A 21,027-nucleotide genomic window follows, 5' to 3' on the forward strand; every position below is an offset into this window, starting at 1 on the left:
CGGATGATGTTTAGTAATAAACCTTCCACCTTTCTCCAACTCATCGCTGGTAAATAGTCAATAATGTGTAAATTTGTATCGTCTGAAGTTTGAAAAGCACAGAGGCCTAAATTATCAACGGCACCATTTACATCTCTGAATTTCAAGAGAAAATAACATAAACACCAGCACATAACCACCAACAGTTACTTATCTGTGTTGTGGTAGTTATGCGCAAAAATAGGTTACCTACCACCAGGTATTCATCGTCAGAATAGTTCAAACCAAGCTCCCTCTAGCGACTCCTTCTTGTCTTGGTGTAGAATGGACAAAGTTTTTTGTTGGGTTTCACCACTTTGCAATTTTGTGTTTTACCACAACATCATATACAATCCAGTTAGCCAAACTGCACTACGGCAACTCATCACCAATGGTGAGACAGAGCACAAAGTCCAGTCAATTAATGGCGCTAAACATGAAGCACAATCTACAGACTTATTTTGAAAGCTGTTAATGTGTTCAAAGGTCTTTAAGATGATTGTTGGATTGCTAAAGTAGTTGCTAGCAACGTAGTCGCTCACAAATTGAGACTGCTAGGTCCTTGAAAATATTAGCAAAAAGGCTTGACTCTTTATTTTTTTTGTTTCAATTTGGTACCAAAATGTTAAGACACTGATGACATATAAGTACAACCATAGGGATTACTCTTACCACAGTGCACTCCAAGCAGCCATACCCTAATCACAGTCCCCAACTACCCCTCCTTGCTCAAATAACCATGTAAAAAGCTTCATCAGGAATACTTTGCTGCAAAAGGAAATGTTTGTGTAATCTCATCACGTGAAGGTCTTCGCTTCAAAAAGAAAAAAAAAAATCTTAGACGTTATTATCATTTCCGGTTACAGTACCAAACTGTCTACAACTATCAAGTATCTACATCATGTCATCGGCAAGACAAGGTATACCGCAGGTGCGAAATCCAACCTTAGCATCCCAAACTACTCCTGAACAAAGATATTGGAGAAGTTATATTAATCCCCAATTGATCAAAGAGAACCATGCAATTAACCACATTGAATTCAATCCAATAGCACCACATGATTTTGCTGTTGTATCATCAACCAGAATACAAATCTTTTCATCAAAGACGAGACAGATCATCAAGACATTTTCTCGGTTTAAAGATGTGGTATTTTCTTCCAATTTTCGATACGATGGGAAATTGATTTGTGCATCTGATGCCAGTGGTCTTGTATCGATATACGATAGTTATCAACCACGAAATTTACTAGTTAGTTTGAACCCATCGCTGCATCCTACCCATGTTGCAAAGTTCCACCCTAGTATTGGATCTAATTTAGTAACTGGATCTGATGATCGTGTATTACGAGTGTGGGACATTTCACAAACATCTCAGGGCCCCATTCAATCATTTAACGAGCTGCATCATGGTGATTACATAAGAAGTGTAAATTTTGTTCCTGGTGATTCAAATTTGTTAATAACTGGATGTTATGATGGCATGGTACGATTATTTGATACTAGAGATCCATCAGGTGCAGTTGCATCTTTTAACCAAGAAAACCCGGTTGAAGATGTTCTTGCAATTAACGCCAGCACTATTGTGAGTGCTGGTGGCCCACATGCAAAGATTTGGGATTTGACTAGAAACTCTCAAATTCATCAGTTGAATAACTTCACCAAATCAACCACATGTTTATACGACACAAAGGAAAAAGGATTATTAATCGGATCTTTGGACGGACATGTCAAAGTGTTTGACTATAATACAACAAATTGGGATGTCAAGTTTGGATGGAAGTTCGGAAGTGGTGGGGTCTTAACATGCGCCGTATCGCCATCCAATTACAAACACTTTGCTGCGGGGTTAACGTCGGGTTTAATTTCTATACGTACCAAGACCACTGAACCAAAAGTGAAACAAGGTGTCAAACAAGAGACAAGTAATGCATATGCGCGAATGATGAAAGGTAGAGACTACAAAGGAGAAGAAGAATATGAAATAGTAAACAACACCAGTGGGCCGCAGACTAAAAAATTGAAACAATTTGAAAAGTATTTGAACAGTTTCAAATGGAGCGAGGCATTAGACAGTGCTTTTGCACCAGGATTACCAAAAGAGCATACAATCACCATTCTCAACGAATTGAAAACTAGAGGTAAAATGAGAATTGCCTTGTATGAAAGAGACGAAATTTCATTATTGCCCATGCTACAATGGTTTACCAAGAATATCGAAGATGTAAGATCATTTAATCTTATAAGCGATTATATTGCCGTGATTTTGGAAATGTACGGATCAATGATTGATAGAAGTGTTGTTTTGGAAGAGAGCTTTAGTGCCCTTTTGCGCAAAATTGAATTGGAGATTGCCAAGTGCAAGGAAGCCAATGAAATAAATGGTATGTTGGAACTATTAACTGTATAGACATTTAAACGGAATAAATCACCTATTAAGCAAAGCAATTGCGTCGTTCGCTTTCACCATTTGCGCCTCCTCTTGCGTTTCTTCATTTCCTGAAGTCTTGTTTTCTCTGACTCGCCCATTTGTCGACAAGTATCTGAACAATACCATGGTATCTTACCTGTGGTATACTTTAAAGCATCAACACGATTCAACAAGCCCACACATTTGTAATGAAACCATTCACCATTGGGACACGAAGCTTCATTATCACATGCAATCATATCGCCAAGAGACGGCTGTTGACAAAAGCAATATCTTTTATTGTCTTCATCTTCCTCCTCTTGAACTTGTTTCACCTGTGGCACAATCTCTTTTTCTTTTCGTATAGGTTTCCTCTCCTTCTTTGCAGGTAGATCATCTTTCTTTGCTAGATCAACAGTCTTTGTTTTACGCTCCGTACTGTTCTTTTTCACCACGTGTTTGCCCTTTGGCTTCAAAACCTTATCCTGTTTCGGTATTCTTAAAACTAACTTAATCCCCGATTTAGTTGACGCTCGTTTCCGCTCCTTTTGCGAATGTTTTTGTTGTTCAACAACGGCTTCAACCTGTGACACCAACGGATGTTCTTTATAATGTTTCTTCAACTGTTTACGAAGCTGTTCGTGTGATTCTTTATCATCCACTTTCAGCACACGCTTATCTTTGATTGTATTCAACTGATTAATTTCATCTTCTAGATGTAGCTTGTGAATAATCATTTGATTATTGAGTGTTTTTCCTTCTTGTATAGTTTCATTGTACAAATGCCGTATCGAATGCTTTAGCTCGTACATTCTGTTTATCTCATCTTGCAGTATGCTTGCTGTTGTTTGATATTTCTGGAGTAAATTGTGCAACTCTTGTTTGGATTTGTCAATTTTGATGTTGCATGATTGAACTAGCCAAAGTGATCGAACTATGTCGCATGGGAGGTGATCAACAGTGGACAAGAAAGAGTTCTGAAGCTGATGTGAAGCGTATACCTCTGTTTCCTCATGATACTTCATAGTTGATGCAGCTTTGATATCTCGTGGAGTTTGTCTGTTTATTTTCGTTTATTTACGAAATCGTACGCTAAGTTCAAAACAAAAATTTTGCGCTTCTTCGTGAAGTTCAGTACACTACAGTCTAACATTCCCGAAAATAGAAACTACACCGTTATTTCCAATCAGCGGAATCTTGCAGAATCTCACTCTAACTTTGTCATAGAGCTTGCATTAAGGTCACACTTTCTGGTATATGCGCAACTTGGTCCATTTAACGTGTCAATGGGAATGCCGTTGTGCAATATGACAGGTATTGAAACCACTGCTCCCGGCATACATTCTTGGAATGTCCCGCTAATAGAAGTTCCCGGGACTCTAAAATAAACCATAGACATCTACTCAGCCCACAAGTAACTTTTATCGGGTCAAAGAATAGTAAACCCAAAAATTTGAGCAAAAAAAAGCCAAGAATTTTGCAAAATTTAGAACCCATTATTTTATAAATGCCAAGTGGTACGTTCCATGGTTGTACTGCATGGGATGTTTCTTAAACTTCCTATATAAGAGTCGTGAAACAATTCAGCTGACCACATCTCGAGAACTTTCGTCTGGGTCTATAACTACAGCAATTACCCTTATGCTAATCACCAGGTAACTCTTCTATGGATATCATATTTATAAGACAGGACAACGAGGATACTTGTCTCAGCACCAACTCCTACAATGGGAAGTACTGGCCAGCGAGAGTGTCATCAGTCCCGGTATTGTTTGTGGTGTCGGCGTTGGGATCATTCACGCCATTGTTGGCAGCGTATTCTACCAGATTTAGAGTACCAAGGTGGATATTTGATGCCATAAAGTATTTTGGAAGTGGAGTGATCATAGCCACTGGATTCATCCATTTGATGGCAGAGGCGGCTGCTAACCTTGGAAATAAATGCTTGGGTCCTCCATTTACCAACTATCCGTTTGCTGAAGGTATTGCATTGATTGGTGTATTTTTCATATTCTTTTTCGATGTTGTAGCCCACCAGCGACTATCAGTTAAAGCGAAAGCTTACTTGGAAGCGGAAAAGAATGGCGACACGCTGTTGGAATTTGAGTCGGTTGGTCGACTGCAAAGTGAGACTCTACCAGAGGAGGATCAGGAATCGAACCTGTCGAAGCACACAAATGGATCAACTGAAATAAGGGAGGTGGATAAACGAGATTTGTCTAAGCTTGAGAGCATATACCAAAAGATTTTGAATTGCGTGGTGTTAGAGTGTGGTATTGTATTACACTCGATTTTCGTAGGGTTGTCATTGACTATAGCTGGGGACGATTTTGTAACGCTTTACATTGCTATTGCCTTCCATCAATTTTTCGAAGGCTTGGGTCTCGGTACTAGATTTGCCACCACGCAATGGCCCAAGGGGAAAAGATATGTTCCATGGGTTATGTCACTAGCTTACAGTTTGACCACGCCGTTCGCATCAGGAATAGGCTTAATAGTACGTGGCAGCTATCCTGCAGGATCAAGAACAGCATTGATCACCACGGGAGTTTTTGACGCAGCTTGTGCGGGAATACTAATTTACAATAGTATTGCTGAATTAATGGCATTTGATTTCATGTATTCAGGAGATTTCAAAAATAAGCCGGCAAAAGAGCTATTGATTGCATTTTTCTACTTAACTTTAGGGGCCTTTGTAATGGCACTAATTGGAAAATGGGCATAGTCTTGGTTTGATATTTGCAAATTCTTTATAGAGGATAATAGTGAGATTTCAAAGTCGAATTGTTTTAAGCCCTCTGGGTTCTTTTAAAGATTGACCTCTATACTCTCGATATTAGTCTACAAATCATACATCAAGTGACTTTTAAAATAAAAAGGTCCAACCAAAAAGCAATTCTTGGTGCAACAAAAAAGAAACGGAAATAATCTTCTCACTCTGTAACTTTTGTGATACTATTCGAAATGTCACTCAATCTTGCCCCACAATTATCAATGAGCAATGCCCTACAGTTGACTAGTAGCATCAACTATAACAGCTTACACGAACCAATTTCACTTCGATTTATACTTTATGTGGGCTATTTTTCTAACAGAAAAAGAAAAGGAAAAGCACTCAAGATAAATTATATATTTACACTAGTCAGCAGTATTAGTTGAAAATGTTCTTCAATTATGGTGACATCTGTCAGGTTGGCAAATCTAAAAGCTGGCAGTCATTTTCTCTTCCCTTCCATTTTCTTTTCTTTTTTTGGTTCAGTTTCTTTTAAACAACTTTACAAATGTGTGCCAACCAGTTATAAAATCCCATGAATGTCTTACCTTCAGTACAATGATGTCCCCCCTCAAAAGAACCAATTTTTCTTATATCTGACAATATCAACCATGAATTACTTAGTCGCAAGACAGAATAATTACGATACTTGCCTCGATGGCAATTTCTACAATGGAAAGCATTTTGCAGCCAGGGTGTCAGCTGTTCCCGTTTTGTTTGTGCTTTCAGTAGTGGGCTCGTTTGCCCCTTTGCTAGCTGCATACTCCAAAAAGTTCATGATACCCGAATGGATTTTCAATGGAATTAGATATTTTGGAAGTGGAGTAATCATTGCTACCGGGTTTATCCACTTAATGGCTGAAGCAGCTGCAGCGTTGAGCAACAAGTGTCTAGGTCCTCCATTTACAGACTACCCATTTGCTGAAGGTATAGCTTTGATTGCCGTATTCTTCATCTTCTTTTTTGATATAGTTGCTCATTATAAACTATCCAGCAAGGCAAAAGCCCAGATCAATAACGAGAAGCATTGCAAGCTTCCAATTGGATTTGAATCCGTTACTGGGGAGCCATCAACCGATTTTTGTCAAGGATGTGCCTGCCCGGGTGAAGAAGAACTGCAATCGAATTTGTCAAACAAATCCTTCGACATAGAAATAAATGAGCGCAATCTCACAAAACTTGAAAGCTTGTACCAGCAGATATTGAATTGTGTTGTATTGGAATGTGGTATTGTTTTACATTCTATATTTGTTGGATTATCATTGGCTATAGCTGGGGATGAATTTGTTACGTTGTATATTGCCATTGGATTTCACCAGCTTTTTGAAGGTTTAGGTCTTGGCACACGTTTTGCAACCACACAGTGGCCAATGGGAAAAAGATATGTTCCATGGGTTATGTCACTAGCTTACAGTTTGACCACTCCCTTTGCCTGTGGAATCGGTTTGATTGTTCGTGAAACGTACCCAGCAGGCTCAAGGACTTCTTTAATCACTACCGGTACTTTTGATGCCACTTGTGCTGGAATCTTGATCTACAATAGCATTGCTGAATTGATGGCATTTGACTTTATGTATTCAGGTGACTTTAAAGATAATGGTATTAAAAAGTTATTGTTTGCATATATTAATTTGAGCTTAGGTGCATTTGCAATGGCATTCATTGGAAAATGGGCATGAGTGGGGAATTAAGATTTATAGAAAAAGCCAAGTTGCTAGAAATTTCATGTATAGTTACGCTGTGTTTATGTACAGTTTTCTATTTACAATAACGTAATCATCTATATTCAAATATCAATAGATTCTCAATCACATCAATCTTTTTCAAATGCAATTTTGAACTATCAAGCAAATCCCCAGCACCCAAATGTCCCGAACCTACATCCTCCAACAATTCTTGACTAACATCAACATGCGCATTGACACTGGAAAATGTTTTCAAATTTACAGCAACCGTCATCCCCTTTTTGGGGTTGGAACGAAGCGATAACTTCAAATCTAGCATTTCTGTTATATTGCCACTATTTTGCTCGTGGAAAATTTTCAAAAACAACAACTGCCAAAAGGTTATCGAGTCCCTTTGTATACTTCTCACGATATCATTCTTGGCATTCAACTTGGATACAATTCCTCCGATACTCTCATCCGACACTGAGGTTTTTCCAAGAAAGTAATCCTGAAATTTCCATTGGTTGACCATATCAATAAATCTTCGCAACGGTGAGGATATATTTGTGTACATGTTCAACCCCATCATAAAGTGCTTCTCTGGTTTGTCCGAAATTATCCCTCTCGTCAAGAATGCGTAAAGGTTCAACAATTTTTCCTGATCAATATCACTTCTTTCCTGCCGAACTAACTCCTTATACTCTAGCAACAATTCTGGATTAAACTTTGGGTCTAAACTGCGGTACAATATTTTAATGCCTTTATCGTTGGCAAACTTGGCAGTCAAATGATTAGCGATTATCATATTTTCAGTCACCAATTGAGTTGACAAGTTATTTGTACTTTCAGATGTGATTTCAATGGACTTGTCGCTGTTTGGAAGACTTAGCTTGTAGCTGCCATCTTCTTCAACCGATGTATGATTAGAGTCCTTGTTTGTCCCCACCATCAACTTCTTGTTTTGGCCACTTGTGTATGCATTATTTGATTCTCTGATTCTCCACAATAGCGATGAAATATATTGCAATTTTATCAAATTGTCAAAATCAGCATCACCAGAAGTTGAAGCATCTCGATATTTGCTAATTTTACAGTCATCTAGAAGCAATTTATTCACAGCGTCATACGTAAAGCCTTGACGAAACCTTTTGGTAAGTGCAAATTTCACCTCACTACTATCGTAAACGTTCTTTTTGATATTGTCTAAAAGAACTTTGTCGGGAGCATACAGGCTGTCCTTCAATGCTCTACTAATGCAGTCATCAACATCTCTTTTGTTTAATTTATACTGCACAACAAATGTCCTCGTCTCTACTCCATTCAGTCCCAATCCGGCAATTTTCGACACCATTTGAGGCAACATTGGGAACACTGCCTCGGGAAGATACGTGGTGGATGCTTTCCCATACGCAATGCTGCTGATGATCGAGTCTGGTTTAATGTACGAGCTTGGTTCTGCGATGTGAATTGTAACTACGTACTTGCCATTTTCTTCATGTAGAGAAATTCCGTCATCAATTTCGTGAGCTGTTGCGTCGTCAATGCAATATATCGACACTTCTTTCATGTCAATTCTCTTGTCACTGAGGGGATCATTTTCGTACAAATTGTCTGTTAATGTCTTTTGTGCAATCTCATCTTTCTCGCGGAGCTCATACACCTTGTCAAAGTATTTGAAGTATGTACCTTGCAAATCTGCCTTTATGGAAGTATGTTGTCCAGGAAGATCAGATTCCGCTGTCCATTTAACAGGATTGACATTGACATCCTGGTTCAACCTTGTCAACAAATCGTATGCTTTACCAAACGAGTATTCAAACTTGTAGGAATCATCTGGGATTACCTCTCCCTGGTTTAAAAGTAAGCTGTCAATCCTTCTCAATAAAGAAATTAGTGTCGTCGACACCATTGGATCGTCGTCAAACTTTCCATTTACATATTCCTTCAACATGTTTACCACACTGTCATACAATGTCGGTTTAGCTAGCTCTGTTTTGCCAAGAAGTCTTTCTGTACAGTATTGTGCCACTTTTCCAAACTCCTTTCCTCTAAGAGCTCTAATTACTTCGTCTTCGTGGGCAACTTGCGCCAAGGGCCATATGATAACTTTAGTCGGTGAAAAAGATGCCTTGTCTCGCTGGATTGTCCATAGCCTGCTTTGCTTCCTCAATGCAAATAAAACAGACAAGTATTCTGCAGCGACAAAGTTTTCTGAGGCATAATCCACCAGTTGATTGGGCAGAATTCCGAAAGACGCTCCATTCGATGGGACATTAGGTTCCAGATGAACATTCAATTTGCTCAAAATTTCGAAAATGGAAATGGATCGAGGTGTATTTATCTCTCCAGTCTCGTCATTTTGCAATATTCTATGCAATCCTTCCAATTTCTTGTTTGTTTCATGGACCTTGCGAAATGCATTGTTTGATATCTGCGTCAATGCCGCATGAAACAATTCGCGAGCTGCATTTGGTATAATAAATGTCCTCACATTTGAATTGGTCAATAGTTGGGATGACGCCTGGGATAAGACAAGGTCATTGGAATCGTACTCGGACACTTCGCCTTCTACTTCAGCAGTGGTTTCGGTTTCACCCTTTTGCAATTCTATTGGCAACGATGCAGCAGATCTAGTAAAGTTTAGATCTGGTATGCCTACTGGCGGATTATCTAAATACTTTTGCTCTTCTGTGACAAAGTTACCAATAGTTTCCATGTACTTTTCAGGAATGGCTTGGGGTATTCTGTAATTCACGTTTGAGAAACTAGAAAACACAATTTCTCCCTTGTCAGAAAGAAACGTGGCAATTCGAGAATCAAATGATTTAGGGGTCTCAGCAACAATGTACAACCGAAGACTCTCTGAACCAAAGGTAACTAAATCCCCCACTCTCACCGGACTGTTCATTAGGTTCCCGTTAATTTTGACTCGCTGGGGTAGTTGCTTGAAAAAGCTCTTTAGCTCGTTGAAGTTACCTATTTCTTCCTTCCACAGGTTCGAAGGATCTCTGTACAGAAGTTTTTTTGACTTTTCCGATCTGCTTTTGATACCGTCGAGAATCTCCTTGTTTGGTCTATCCAAGTTGAAATTGGGTTGCTCAATATCAAAATATTTCTTCTTCGTTTTGATCATCCCAACAAGCTTTGTGAGATCACTTGCACTATCTTTGGGGGTACTTGAATTATCCAAGAACAGTTCTTTGTCTACGCCCTGATCCTGAGGATGCTTTGGCTCCTCATTTCCCATACTCTTATCACGAGCTAGCTCTTGTCCACTTTTGATAAACGATCGCAACGAGCTCATATCAAATTCTTTAGATGGTGATCCATTTTGAGCTTCTCGATTTGTACTTGTTGATTCGTCGTGATTTTCCTCGTGATTGTTGGAAAGTGACTTGTTCCATTTCAGCGACGATACGGGACGATGTTTAAAGTTTTGAAACTTGAGAGATCCGGAGTTACTCCACTGTTTGGTGGTGCTATTCAGCTTCTTCTTGTAATCATGTAAAACTTCCCTACTGCCCTTTGCCCCATTTTCATTCTCGTTGGTGGATGAGTTATATTTCACATAGCGACGTCTCAAATATGCACAATAGTGTAGACTTCGCCTTCGACGTATATCTCTGCGCCAAATGCTTGAAGCTGTAGTATAACTGAACATCTGCTTTATTTAAATAGGTGCAAAGTTGGGCCGATCCACCTATATGAGACTAGCTCTATTTTCAGATGAGTTTGGGATGGTTTGGTTTTTGTGCAACTAGTGAGATTTTTCCAAGAGAGAAAGATCAAAACGCGCGAGAGAATTTGCGACATGAATAAACGTAAACAAAGGATACCAAGATCGTATATTCTTTATAGATTGTACTCACCAACAAAATGAAAGTGGAGGAGCTAATAATCGATGGATTCAAGTCGTATGCCACACGTACTGTTATATCAGGCTGGGATGCGCTGTTTAATGCCATCACCGGGTTGAACGGTTCGGGTAAATCAAATATTCTCGACGCCATTTGTTTCGTGCTTGGAATATCATCGATGCAAACGGTTCGAGCATCAAACTTGCAAGACTTGATTTACAAGAGAGGTCAAGCAGGGGTGACCAAAGCAAGTGTTACGATTGTGTTTAACAACTCCGAAATATCTAAGTCACCCATAGGGTTTGAGACTTGTGCTACAATTAGTGTTACAAGACAGATCATTTTGGGAGGAACGTCAAAGTATTTGATTAATGGACATAAAGCACAACAGCAAACTGTTCTAAGCCTCTTCCAGTCAGTGCAGCTAAATATCAATAACCCTAATTTCTTGATCATGCAGGGTAAAATCACAAAGGTTTTAAACATGCGACCAAGCGAAATATTGTCATTGATTGAAGAGGCAGCCGGTACTCGAACTTTTGAGGAAAAAAAGGGCAAAGCCAAGAAGGTAATGGCAAAGAAAGATTCCAAGCTTAAGGAAATTAAAACGTTACTAAAGGAGGAGATTGAGCCAAAGTTTGAGAAATTTAGGAATGATAAACGTGTTTACATTGAATTTAAAAACACAGAAACGGCTTTGGAGAAGCACAGACGTGTTGTGACCGCATTTGAATACTCAAAGCTAACTCAGTTATTTACAAACAACTCTGAATATACAGCAAAGCATGAGAATAAAGTCGCAGAATTACATTTGGAGGTGGACAAATTAACTCATGAGATAAACAATTTGAACGAAGATTTGCAACAGGTAAGGGAGGCAAGAGAGGCGAATTTGAAGAAGGATGGGAAAATTAATGAATTGGAGCACCAAGAAGGTAAAATTGCAAATGATCTAGAAAGATTGAGGACTAAACGGGGATTGACTACCGAAGAATTAGGGAATGAGGCCGATAAATTAGAACTGTTGAAGCAGAAACAGCAGGATCTAGAGAGATCCTTGAAAGAAAGCGAGTTTTCGTTTAAGAATCACGAAGAAATGCACGAGGCTTCGAAAAGGGAGCTTTCATTATTGAAGGAGCAATTTGAAAGGAAACAAGAGCTATTGGCAGGATTGAGTACAGGGTTGTCTTCCAAAGGTGGTGTATCTACAGGTTATGCTTCTCAACTCAGTGACGTCAAGAATAAGCTTGGCTCGTCTAAGAATCAGATCCAACAAAATAAGCTAAAAATCGAGCATATTTTTCAAGGTTTGAAAAGCGACGAGCCAAAGCTAGCTAAAGCCAAGGGGGAATATGACCAATTCATGGTGAGTGTAAAAAACCTTGAAAGCGAGATTGAAAATAAAGAGGCTGGGTTGGCCAAGGTCACGGGCTCTACTACATTGAATATAGACAAGATACGCTCAACAGAAGCTGAACTCAAATCACAACAGGAAAAACTATTGCGAGAATTGAACTACATGAAGCAAAACCTACGAGGTCTTGATTTTTACTACGAAAGACCACATCCGAATTTTGACGACCGTTTAGTACAAGGTGTTGTAGCTCAGTTGTTTGATTTGCCGGAATCCTCATATGACAAGGCCATTGCTTTGCAGACGTGCGCTGGTGGAAGGTTGTATAATGTGGTGGTTAAAACTAGTGAGGTTGCGTCACAATTGCTCGAACGTGGCAGATTAAGGAAAAGGGTCACAATGATTCCATTGGATAAGATTAATCCTAATGTTTTGGGAACGGCTGTTGTTGAACGTGCGCAGCAGATAGCCCCTGGTAAAGTTGAGTTGGCATTAAATTTGATTGTATATGATCAGGATATACACAAGGCTATGCAGTATGTGTTTGGAACCACATTCATATGTGCCGACCCAGATGCAGCAAAGAGAGTCACCTTTGACCCTCAGGTTAGGACGAGATCAATCACGCTTGAGGGTGACACTTATGACCCGGAAGGAAACATTTCTGGTGGGTCGCGCCGAAACAACACGGCCTTGTTGCTTGCCTTGAAGGATTATAATAAAGTGCTTAAGCAGTTGAATGTTGTGGATGATGAATTGTATCAAATAAAGGAGGAAATTGACAGCTGGGAAAAGGGGATGCAAGCTACCAGTGGTATGCGAAAGGAGATTGAAATGAAAAAGTATGAATTGTCCTTACTCCAAAGGAAACTTGAAAACAACCAAGCATCGTCTTTCTTAAAGTCGAATGAGGAGAGAAAGCACGACATTGAAAGGTTGACTGGTGAAATCCGTCAACTAGAAAATGATTGCCTGCAGTACGAAAATGAGATCACAGAAGTGGAAAAGGATATGCAGGAATTCAATAGCGACAAAGGAGGTAAGATTTCACAATTGAAGCAGGAAATAAAGGACCTGAAGTCGGTTTTGGACAAGAAGCAAAAAGAGATGGCATTAGAGACAGAAAATTTCCAAGTTTTGCAGTGGGAAACTGAACAGCAACAAACAGAATTGAAAGACATCAAGGCACAATATGTAACTACAGAAAAGAGCATAAGTGAACTAAAGGCAAAGGATCAAGCGGACGAGCATGACCAGGTGAACTTAGAGAGAGGTTTGGCCATCGTAAAAGCTCAAGTGGAAGAAGAGAAAGCCAGTTTGGCAGGATTAGATGAGGAGTTGAATGAATTGACAAAAATAATAGCTGCCAAAAACAAAAAAGCCGAAAACCTACGGGTCAAGATTAAAAGTCTCAACTTCGAATTGGAAAAATCGCGCAATGCCACAACCGACTTGCGGAAAAGGTTGGATCAAATAATGAGTGACCATGAATGGGTATTAGATATGCGTGCCGTCGAACATGAAGTTTCTGAACACAGAAGTTTAAACTTCGACGAGGCCAAGGAGCAGTTGGGCCAATTGGAAGAAAAATTTCAAAGTATGAGGCGTAAGGTGAATGTTAATGTGATAAGCATGATTGAAGAGAATGAGAAAAGAGAAGCATCGTTGAAATTCAAGATCAAGACTATTGAAAAAGACAAGACGAAGATCGAGTCCACGATTGATAAATTGAATGGAGAAATTAGAAAGGCGTTGAATGGGACATATCAGAAGGTCTCGGACGATTTTGGTCAAATTTTTGCTGATTTGCTTCCAGGTTCATCTGCCAAGTTGGTTCCAGTAAATATGATGGATGTAACTGAAGGTCTCGAAGTCAAAGTCAAACTTGGGCCGGTTTGGAAAAACAGTTTATTGGAATTATCCGGTGGCCAGCGATCCCTTATTGCATTATCATTGATCATGGCTTTACTTCAATTCAACCCAGCTCCAATGTATATCTTGGACGAAGTTGATGCAGCATTGGATCTTTCGCATACCCAAAACATTGGTCATTTGATCAAAACCAGATTCAAAGGATCTCAATTTATTGTTGTTTCATTAAAAGAGGGTATGTTCACCAACGCCAATCGTGTGTTTAGAACCAGGTTCCAAGATGGTACCTCCGTTGTGTCTATTATGTAATTTAATGTATACGTTTAATAGATTTGTATCGTGGATTTGACAGCTTGCATAAAGTTACAGTGTAACCGTTATTGTGTCAAAGATATGTATGCATCACTACATAATGAAAGGGATTGTAAAAAAATAAATAAAACAAAGTACACTTGGTAGTTCTCCTTCAGCGAAGAAAAAAGAAAAAAAAATTTTTTGTTCTCTTTTTGTATTGTGTAAAACCATTCTGAATCAAAACATTGAGTTAGACCAACTTCAAGTCATTTACGACGTATAACGCTCATCAAGACATCAAATTTTATATCGAATCATACTACTGCATCACAAGACTTGTATCGTTGTCGAATATCGCTACTTTGCAGCAGTAGACTACATAACACCAACCTAATCTTACTTTCATAGCATCAGCATATCGCGTTTTTTTTTTTTATTTTACTCGTCATTCGTTAAATCATATACACCACGATGCCACCTTCCAGAGCATCTACGCCACAGTCCATGCAGGTAACGCCCTATGACTATCAGGATGATTCAAAGGTGAGGCTGCATAAATCTAAGAACATACTACTCCGCCTATCGCAACAGGGTCGAAACATCATCATATCAATAGCAGTATTTATACTCCTATTACTACTCATATCGAGAAATGTCTTGAGCTCGTCACATTACACACCCAAGTTGAACGGACTAGATAATGTTTCCTTCTTTGATTTGGCAAACTACGAGGGCTCATCTAATGGATGGCAGTATGATGAACGAGTATTGTTTTGCGTGCCATTGAGAGATGCAGCAGCACACTTGCCAATGTTTTTCAATCATATGAAAAAGTTGACGTACCCTCATAATCTTATAGACTTGGCATTTTTGGTCAGTGATTCCAAGGATGACACTATGGGCGAGTTGTTGAGACACTTGAATGAGATTCAGCTGGATCTCAATACGGAGATGCATTTTGGAGAGATTGAAATATTTGAAAAGGATTTCGGTCAGATCATTGGTCAGAGTTTTAGTGATAGACATGGATTTGCTGCACAGGGACCCAGGAGAAAATTGATGGCGCGTGCGAGAAACTGGTTGTGGTCGGTGGCTATAAAGCCATACCACTCTTATGTATACTGGAGAGATGCCGATGTCGAGACGGTGCCGACGACTATTTTGGAGGATTTAATGCACCATGATAAAGACGTGATTGTACCTAATGTGTGGCGTCCACTACCAGACTGGTTAGGAAATCAACAGCCGTACGATTTGAACTCGTGGCAGGAGAGTGATGGTGGGTTACAATTGGCAGAAACGTTAGATGAAGACGCCTGTATTGTCGAAGGTTATGTTGAATACCAGACATGGAGACCCCATTTGGCATACTTGCGTGATCCATATGGAGATCCAGAGATGGAAATGGACTTGGACGGAATCGGAGGTGTTTCGATCTTGACCAAAGCCAAGGTTTTTCGTACTGGTTCTCATTTCCCAGCTTTTTCTTTTGAAAAGCATGCGGAGACAGAAGCGTTTGGTAAATTGAGTAAACGAATGGGGTACTCGGTGGTTGGGTTGCCACATTATGTTATTTGGCATATATACGAGCCAAGTAGTGATGATTTGAAGCATATGGAATGGATGGCATTAGAAGAAGTGCGTCAACAAGAAGAAGCAAAGATTAAAAAGGTGTATGACAAAGTTTGGGGCAAAGCATTTGAAGACGTACAGAGTGAATGGAATAAGGAACGGGCTATGTTTTTGAAAAACACTGATATGTCAAAGTATCGTAAGATCCAAGTTGATTGGTCAGGTTCTGATGATTTCGATATTGACGCCGAGTTGAAAATTGATAGAAAATTAGCAGACTTCAATCCTTGAGGAGATGTTTAGGTGATTTGATGGATTCAATGAGTCATAGCATGGCTCTACATGTGATGTTATTTTATGAGAGAGAACAGGGAATTGGACCAAGAATTCAAGAGGCTTATAACCCCCCTCAGCGCACTTATGATTGTGCCATGCCGCTTAATCGAACACGGTCGTGTTAAGGTTCAGAAGTTAAGATTGCTCGTAATTGCCAATTCAGTTGCTTTCATTCAGAATTCAGAGACGTTCGTATAAACAGAGTAGTAAACCATTTTGTCTACTTTGGTAACAAATACACACAGTAGAATAAATTTATCAGTGTGCACTACATACTTTCTCTTTATTACACAAACGCAGGAGAAGGAAGAGAATATTTTACGGATATACATCATTAATATTTTATATAGATAGATAATGAGTGAGGTTTACCCCCTTTTTAACTGTATATCCAACATGCTATCAGAGTAGAGTGAGTGTCATCAAGATACATCGTCGATCAAAATGAGAGTCTGACCACTGTTCAGATTTCAAGTGGGTAAAGTTTTTTCCATCTCTGAGAAAAAGTTCGTATTTCAAATTCCGAGCTATTTTCCTTAAAAGCCACTTTCAAAGGGGGGAAGAGTAATAAGACATAAACAAACAAACTGTTTTGAAGATGAATTGATAACAAAAAGCTCAATCTCCGTGGCGTACTTTGTGGAAACTCCTTCTGTATTGAATCTAGACAAACTAATTCGATGGCAAACGTTTTATACAAAGAAAAAGCAAAAGAAGACCAAAAACAATAGGGGCTGTCATATGTGTAACTACTAAATATATGAAATGCCCAGAAAAGTTTCTCTGGAAATCTCGAATTTAAGAGCGTGGGCGACATCGCACCTTATGCAAAGACTCTTCTTTTTTTTTTTCTTTTATTGTAAGAGACAGAATGTCAACTGGTATCTCGAAATGACGCGCTGCTTCTTAAAAATGGGGCTTTAGTTTTCTTTCGCAGACCAGAATTCCGAACGCGTAAGCACCAGTTAGCAACGCATCACTCCTTGTTCGGTTTCACAGTGGCTACGTTATATCCATAACAAGTCTGAGAAATGTAGAGCTACAACACTGTATTCGGTTGTAAAAGTAACTTCCACGGAATCTTTATGTGAATCTCTTCCAAGTTTAATTAATATCATTACTATGTTTATTTACAAATGCATAATTCAACTAAAACGGGTGTGTCCTCCTTCCTTCCCCCCTGCGTAAGTATCTTTGGAACCTCCAAATTGGCCAAAAAGGAGGTAAATAACTACTACTGATGATAAACAATAAAGAAGAAAACAAGCGCTGAGCAGTAATTAATCTTGCGATGGCTTAGGTACAAGCCATTGTTTTTTGTGAGACAAATATCTAATTGGCTCTAATTCCGTTCAGTTTCTCTTGCTTGAGATAATTTGTTGGTAAATCCCATTTAGCAATCTTGTTTGGAGCAGAAGTGGTTATGAGACTTCACAAGTGGGAAAAAAAAACACTACAATACGTGGATAAAGCACAACAGCTTATCATATCCCGACATATGACAACAGAAAAATGTTGGGAAAACAAAAAGGCTCCACATAAAATCGAAGAGCTGTAGAAATAGCGTGATACGCATGCTTAAACACAAGTGATGACGTCTGATGCGTTAGAATAGTTCGTTTTTTTTGGGTTAGTAATCCAATTTAAGCTCATTTAGTGCTATCTATTTTCTTCGTGTCTGGCGCAAAAGTTAATTACTTGTAACTTGAAATACATTTGTCGGAAGTAGGTCATTGATCTAAATGTGCTCGTATGTCTCTACAGTCGTACCAGATATACCCTAGCTACCTGCTAAAAAACAATGGATATCAACAATATTCCGTTACAAAGAGGTGTTCATTTGCATATTTTTGTTGGATAAAATGAAAATAAAAATGAAAATTCTTTCATTTATTGTTTGCTGGCTCTTTGTTGATTTAAACGTCACAAAAATAACAAAATTTAGTTTCGGAACTCAAAGTTAATTTTAATCTTTCTCCTCCTATTACTAATGGAGGTTTAGATCCAATCTAGAATATGGCTTATGTCGAGCCATTAGTTCGAAAAGAAAGTAGCAATCTTTCCAATTTGGTAAGCTTTTTCAACCAAAAAGGAAAAATAACAACAAACAAGTTTGAATAGTTTTGCGCTGCTGGATATCTACCATTGCAAAACGTTTTGTCAGCTATTTCCTGCCAAGGCTAACCTGACTACGCTTTTACTCCGATTGTAGAAGTTGACCTTGTTCTCCTACATTTTCCCAAAAAAGTTCACATGTTGTCTTTCCTTGCGTCTTGAACTCTTCTACCTTAAGCAAGGCAATAGGCTGGCGCATCAACACTACGGACTCATGTTCCCGTCTTTTGTCTTATCCAATCAAAATTAGAATACTATCGGAGTGCGAAATCCTGATTTCATTGTTTAACTGCAATCAATATATCTACTCTTACTCTATTGTTGTTGTCTATGTTAATTACGAGTTTGCTAAGTCAAAACGTGCGTTCACTCTCACAGATAACAATACAATGCAACCACCGTAGTTAAAAGTAAACAAATTTGAAATGAAAGACAATACAGTTTGCTTTGTTCACCAAAGCAGTATTGTTTTGTCAATTATAAAGTTTAAAATTAAAAAAAGTACAATTCTACTACATTAAAAAGCTAAAGCCCACTACTTACTGCATATAACTTCCTCCACAAAGGTTATGAGTGGTGCCACAACAATAAACATTGCACAAACGTCGATGTAATTGTAAATACATCTTGCATTATGCTTTTAGGTGTATCACAGTTTTCCTCTTCTTTTTGTTTGTTCATTCGTTGGTGGAACAAAAGTCACCAAAAATAAAAGAAATCTTCTATTTTCCATTTTCTTGTTGCATTTTGGCTTTGTGGTACTTTAGCATTAGAGTTCACAACCACGAGGTTTTTCCCAAATTGCAACTCGAAATATTTTTTATTATATAAGTCCGCCATCAGCCCCCTCCTTAATCCCTTTATTTCTCGAAATTTCTCTTACCTAACTAACTACATTTCCTCACATTCGCTACTCCTTATAATGAAATTTTCCACTGTTGTAGCTACTTCATTGGCTTTCTTGTCATCCACCGTCGTTTCAAAAGACGTTGCTTGTTTAGTTGATGGTGCATCCGTTGCTGTCGTAGACTTGGACACTGGTGTTTGTCCATTCACCATTCCATCAGGATTGCCAAGCCCTGTATTCAAATACAGTGCCGATGATGATTACACTGCATTGTTCTACTACTCCCTTGTTGATGCTACCAAATACTTTACCGATATTGTCAATGTTGGAAACGTTATTAGCATTCCAGCAAAATTATTGTACGGAACATCAGGTGCTCCATTATACCAAGTCCAAGCTCAAGAAGAACCAGCTTCAAACTCCACCGGTGCTATTAGAAAGAGATTAATGAAGGGAAGTGACTTGACTTTATCCCCATTGGACAAGAGGGACGCTCAATCCGTTGCTGATTCATTGAAGAGCAGAGATGGTACCTTTATTGCAAACTCTGCTTTTGAAGTTGTTGATATTAGCGCTGTATCTTCCACATCTTCTGGTGCTGGTTCTGCTACTAGTGGTGCATCTAGTGGTGTAACTAGTGGTGCATCTAGTGGTGCAACCGGTACTGAAACCATCCGTTCAACTACTGTTTTGACTGAAACTGTTGACTGCTCAACCTCCACTGGTACTACTACCTTGCCAAATGGTGAAACTTCTACCTTTACTTCAACATCACCAATCTTGTCCACCGTTACCGCTGAAGTTACATCAGTTATTACCATCACCTCATGCCACGAGGACTTGTGCCACAAGACTACCGTTGAAGCTACTTTGTCTGCTGCTACCAAGACTGTTTCTGGTATCGAGACTATCTACACCACCTACTGTCCACTCTCATCAGTTGAAACTCCAGAATCAACCAAGGTTATCTCCACCACCGACAACGAAGGCAAACCATCAACTGTTACTGCTGTTCCAGTTCTTACCACTGAAACTGTTAATGGTGTCGTTACCGAATACGTCACTTATTGCCCACTTTCATCTACTGCTGGTGGTGCTTCTCCAGCAACAAGCACCCCAGTTGAGACCACCACTTACACCTCCGAAGGTACTGCTGTCACTTCAACTATTTACGGAACTTCAACTGGTACAGGTGGTGTTGCTCCATCATCAGTTCCTGTTGGAACTACCACTTACACCTCCGAAGGTACTGCTGTCACTTCAACTATTTACGGAACTTCAACTGGTACAGGTGGTGTTGCTCCATCATCAGCTCCTGTTGGAACTACCACTTACACCACTGGCGGTAGTGTTGTAACATCTGTTATCTACGGAACTACTACCGCTGCTGGTGAAGGTCAAACTACTGCCGCTGGTGAAGGTCAAACTACCGTTGCTGCTGAATCAAATACTGCTGCCACTGGAACAACTGTTGCTGCTGAATCAAACACTGCTGCAGGTGCATCATCCGTTGCTGCTGAATCGAATACTGCTGCAGGTGCATCATCCGTTGCTGCTCAATCAAGTACTGCTTCTGGTTCAACCACCGCCGCTATCTCAACCTATGCTGCTGCTGCTGCTTCTCACGGAGCTACCTACTTGGCATTGGCATTGGTTCCATTGGCTTACTTCTTCTAGATGTGACCAGTAATAAACCAATTCTGAGGTCGTCAGCGCTGCTAAAACCACTACACAAATTAACTTTAACAATCATTTCGGTTAAATTGTTTTCACAACTTACATTTTTTCACTTCGTGTTTCCATTATAGGAGTTCGTTAAAAAAAAGACTCCTCTATGTACAAGCTCCGTTCTTGTGTTGATTCGGTTGATAATAATAACATCTTGCTGCTTAGCTTAGATTTACCTTATTCC

General features: G+C 39.3%; 8 protein-coding genes across 8 annotated transcripts; 6 read left to right on the top strand and 2 right to left on the bottom strand. All coding sequences in view use genetic code 12, as the record gives it.

Moving 5' to 3' along the window:
* Nucleotides 1-919: 919 nt before the first annotated feature.
* On the top strand, nucleotides 920-2,428 carry UTP15 (snoRNA-binding rRNA-processing protein; the record flags this gene model as incomplete). Its single annotated transcript, XM_051816258.1, has 1 exon — nucleotides 920-2,428. One exon carries the CDS (start codon nucleotides 920-922, stop codon nucleotides 2,426-2,428), a length of 1,509 nt encoding a protein of 502 aa, XP_051670365.1.
* Nucleotides 2,429-2,481: 53 nt separating this feature from the next.
* On the bottom strand, nucleotides 2,482-3,453 carry CANMA_004025 (uncharacterized protein; the record flags this gene model as incomplete). The annotated part of the gene is made up of 1 exon (XM_051816259.1): nucleotides 2,482-3,453. One exon carries the CDS (start codon nucleotides 3,451-3,453, stop codon nucleotides 2,482-2,484), a length of 972 nt encoding a protein of 323 aa, XP_051670366.1.
* A 641-nt stretch (nucleotides 3,454-4,094) lies between these two features.
* On the top strand, nucleotides 4,095-5,153 carry CANMA_004026 (uncharacterized protein; the record flags this gene model as incomplete). The annotated part of the gene is made up of 1 exon (XM_051816260.1): nucleotides 4,095-5,153. One exon carries the CDS (start codon nucleotides 4,095-4,097, stop codon nucleotides 5,151-5,153), a length of 1,059 nt encoding a protein of 352 aa, XP_051670367.1.
* Nucleotides 5,154-5,812: 659 nt separating this feature from the next.
* On the top strand, nucleotides 5,813-6,880 carry CANMA_004027 (uncharacterized protein; the record flags this gene model as incomplete). Its single annotated transcript, XM_051816261.1, has 1 exon — nucleotides 5,813-6,880. One exon carries the CDS (start codon nucleotides 5,813-5,815, stop codon nucleotides 6,878-6,880), a length of 1,068 nt encoding a protein of 355 aa, XP_051670368.1.
* A 97-nt stretch (nucleotides 6,881-6,977) lies between these two features.
* Nucleotides 6,978-10,529, bottom strand: MSU1 (Msu1p; the record flags this gene model as incomplete). Its single annotated transcript, XM_051816262.1, has 1 exon — nucleotides 6,978-10,529. One exon carries the CDS (start codon nucleotides 10,527-10,529, stop codon nucleotides 6,978-6,980), a length of 3,552 nt encoding a protein of 1,183 aa, XP_051670369.1.
* A 215-nt stretch (nucleotides 10,530-10,744) lies between these two features.
* SMC2 (condensin subunit) lies at nucleotides 10,745-14,260 on the top strand (the record flags this gene model as incomplete). Its single annotated transcript, XM_051816263.1, has 1 exon — nucleotides 10,745-14,260. One exon carries the CDS (start codon nucleotides 10,745-10,747, stop codon nucleotides 14,258-14,260), a length of 3,516 nt encoding a protein of 1,171 aa, XP_051670370.1.
* Nucleotides 14,261-14,716: 456 nt separating this feature from the next.
* ANP1 (Anp1p) lies at nucleotides 14,717-16,108 on the top strand (the record flags this gene model as incomplete). Its single annotated transcript, XM_051816264.1, has 1 exon — nucleotides 14,717-16,108. One exon carries the CDS (start codon nucleotides 14,717-14,719, stop codon nucleotides 16,106-16,108), a length of 1,392 nt encoding a protein of 463 aa, XP_051670371.1.
* A 3,082-nt stretch (nucleotides 16,109-19,190) lies between these two features.
* On the top strand, nucleotides 19,191-20,792 carry CANMA_004031 (uncharacterized protein; the record flags this gene model as incomplete). Its single annotated transcript, XM_051816265.1, has 1 exon — nucleotides 19,191-20,792. The coding sequence occupies one exon, from the start codon at nucleotides 19,191-19,193 to the stop codon at nucleotides 20,790-20,792; it is 1,602 nt and encodes a 533-aa protein (XP_051670372.1).
* Between the last annotated feature and the right edge of the window lie 235 nt (nucleotides 20,793-21,027).

This window comes from Candida margitis, assembly GCF_024628925.1.
Source record: "Candida margitis strain CBS 14175 chromosome Unknown scaffold36, whole genome shotgun sequence".
In the NCBI taxonomy this organism is placed as follows: domain Eukaryota; kingdom Fungi; phylum Ascomycota; class Pichiomycetes; order Serinales; family Debaryomycetaceae; genus Lodderomyces; species Lodderomyces margitis.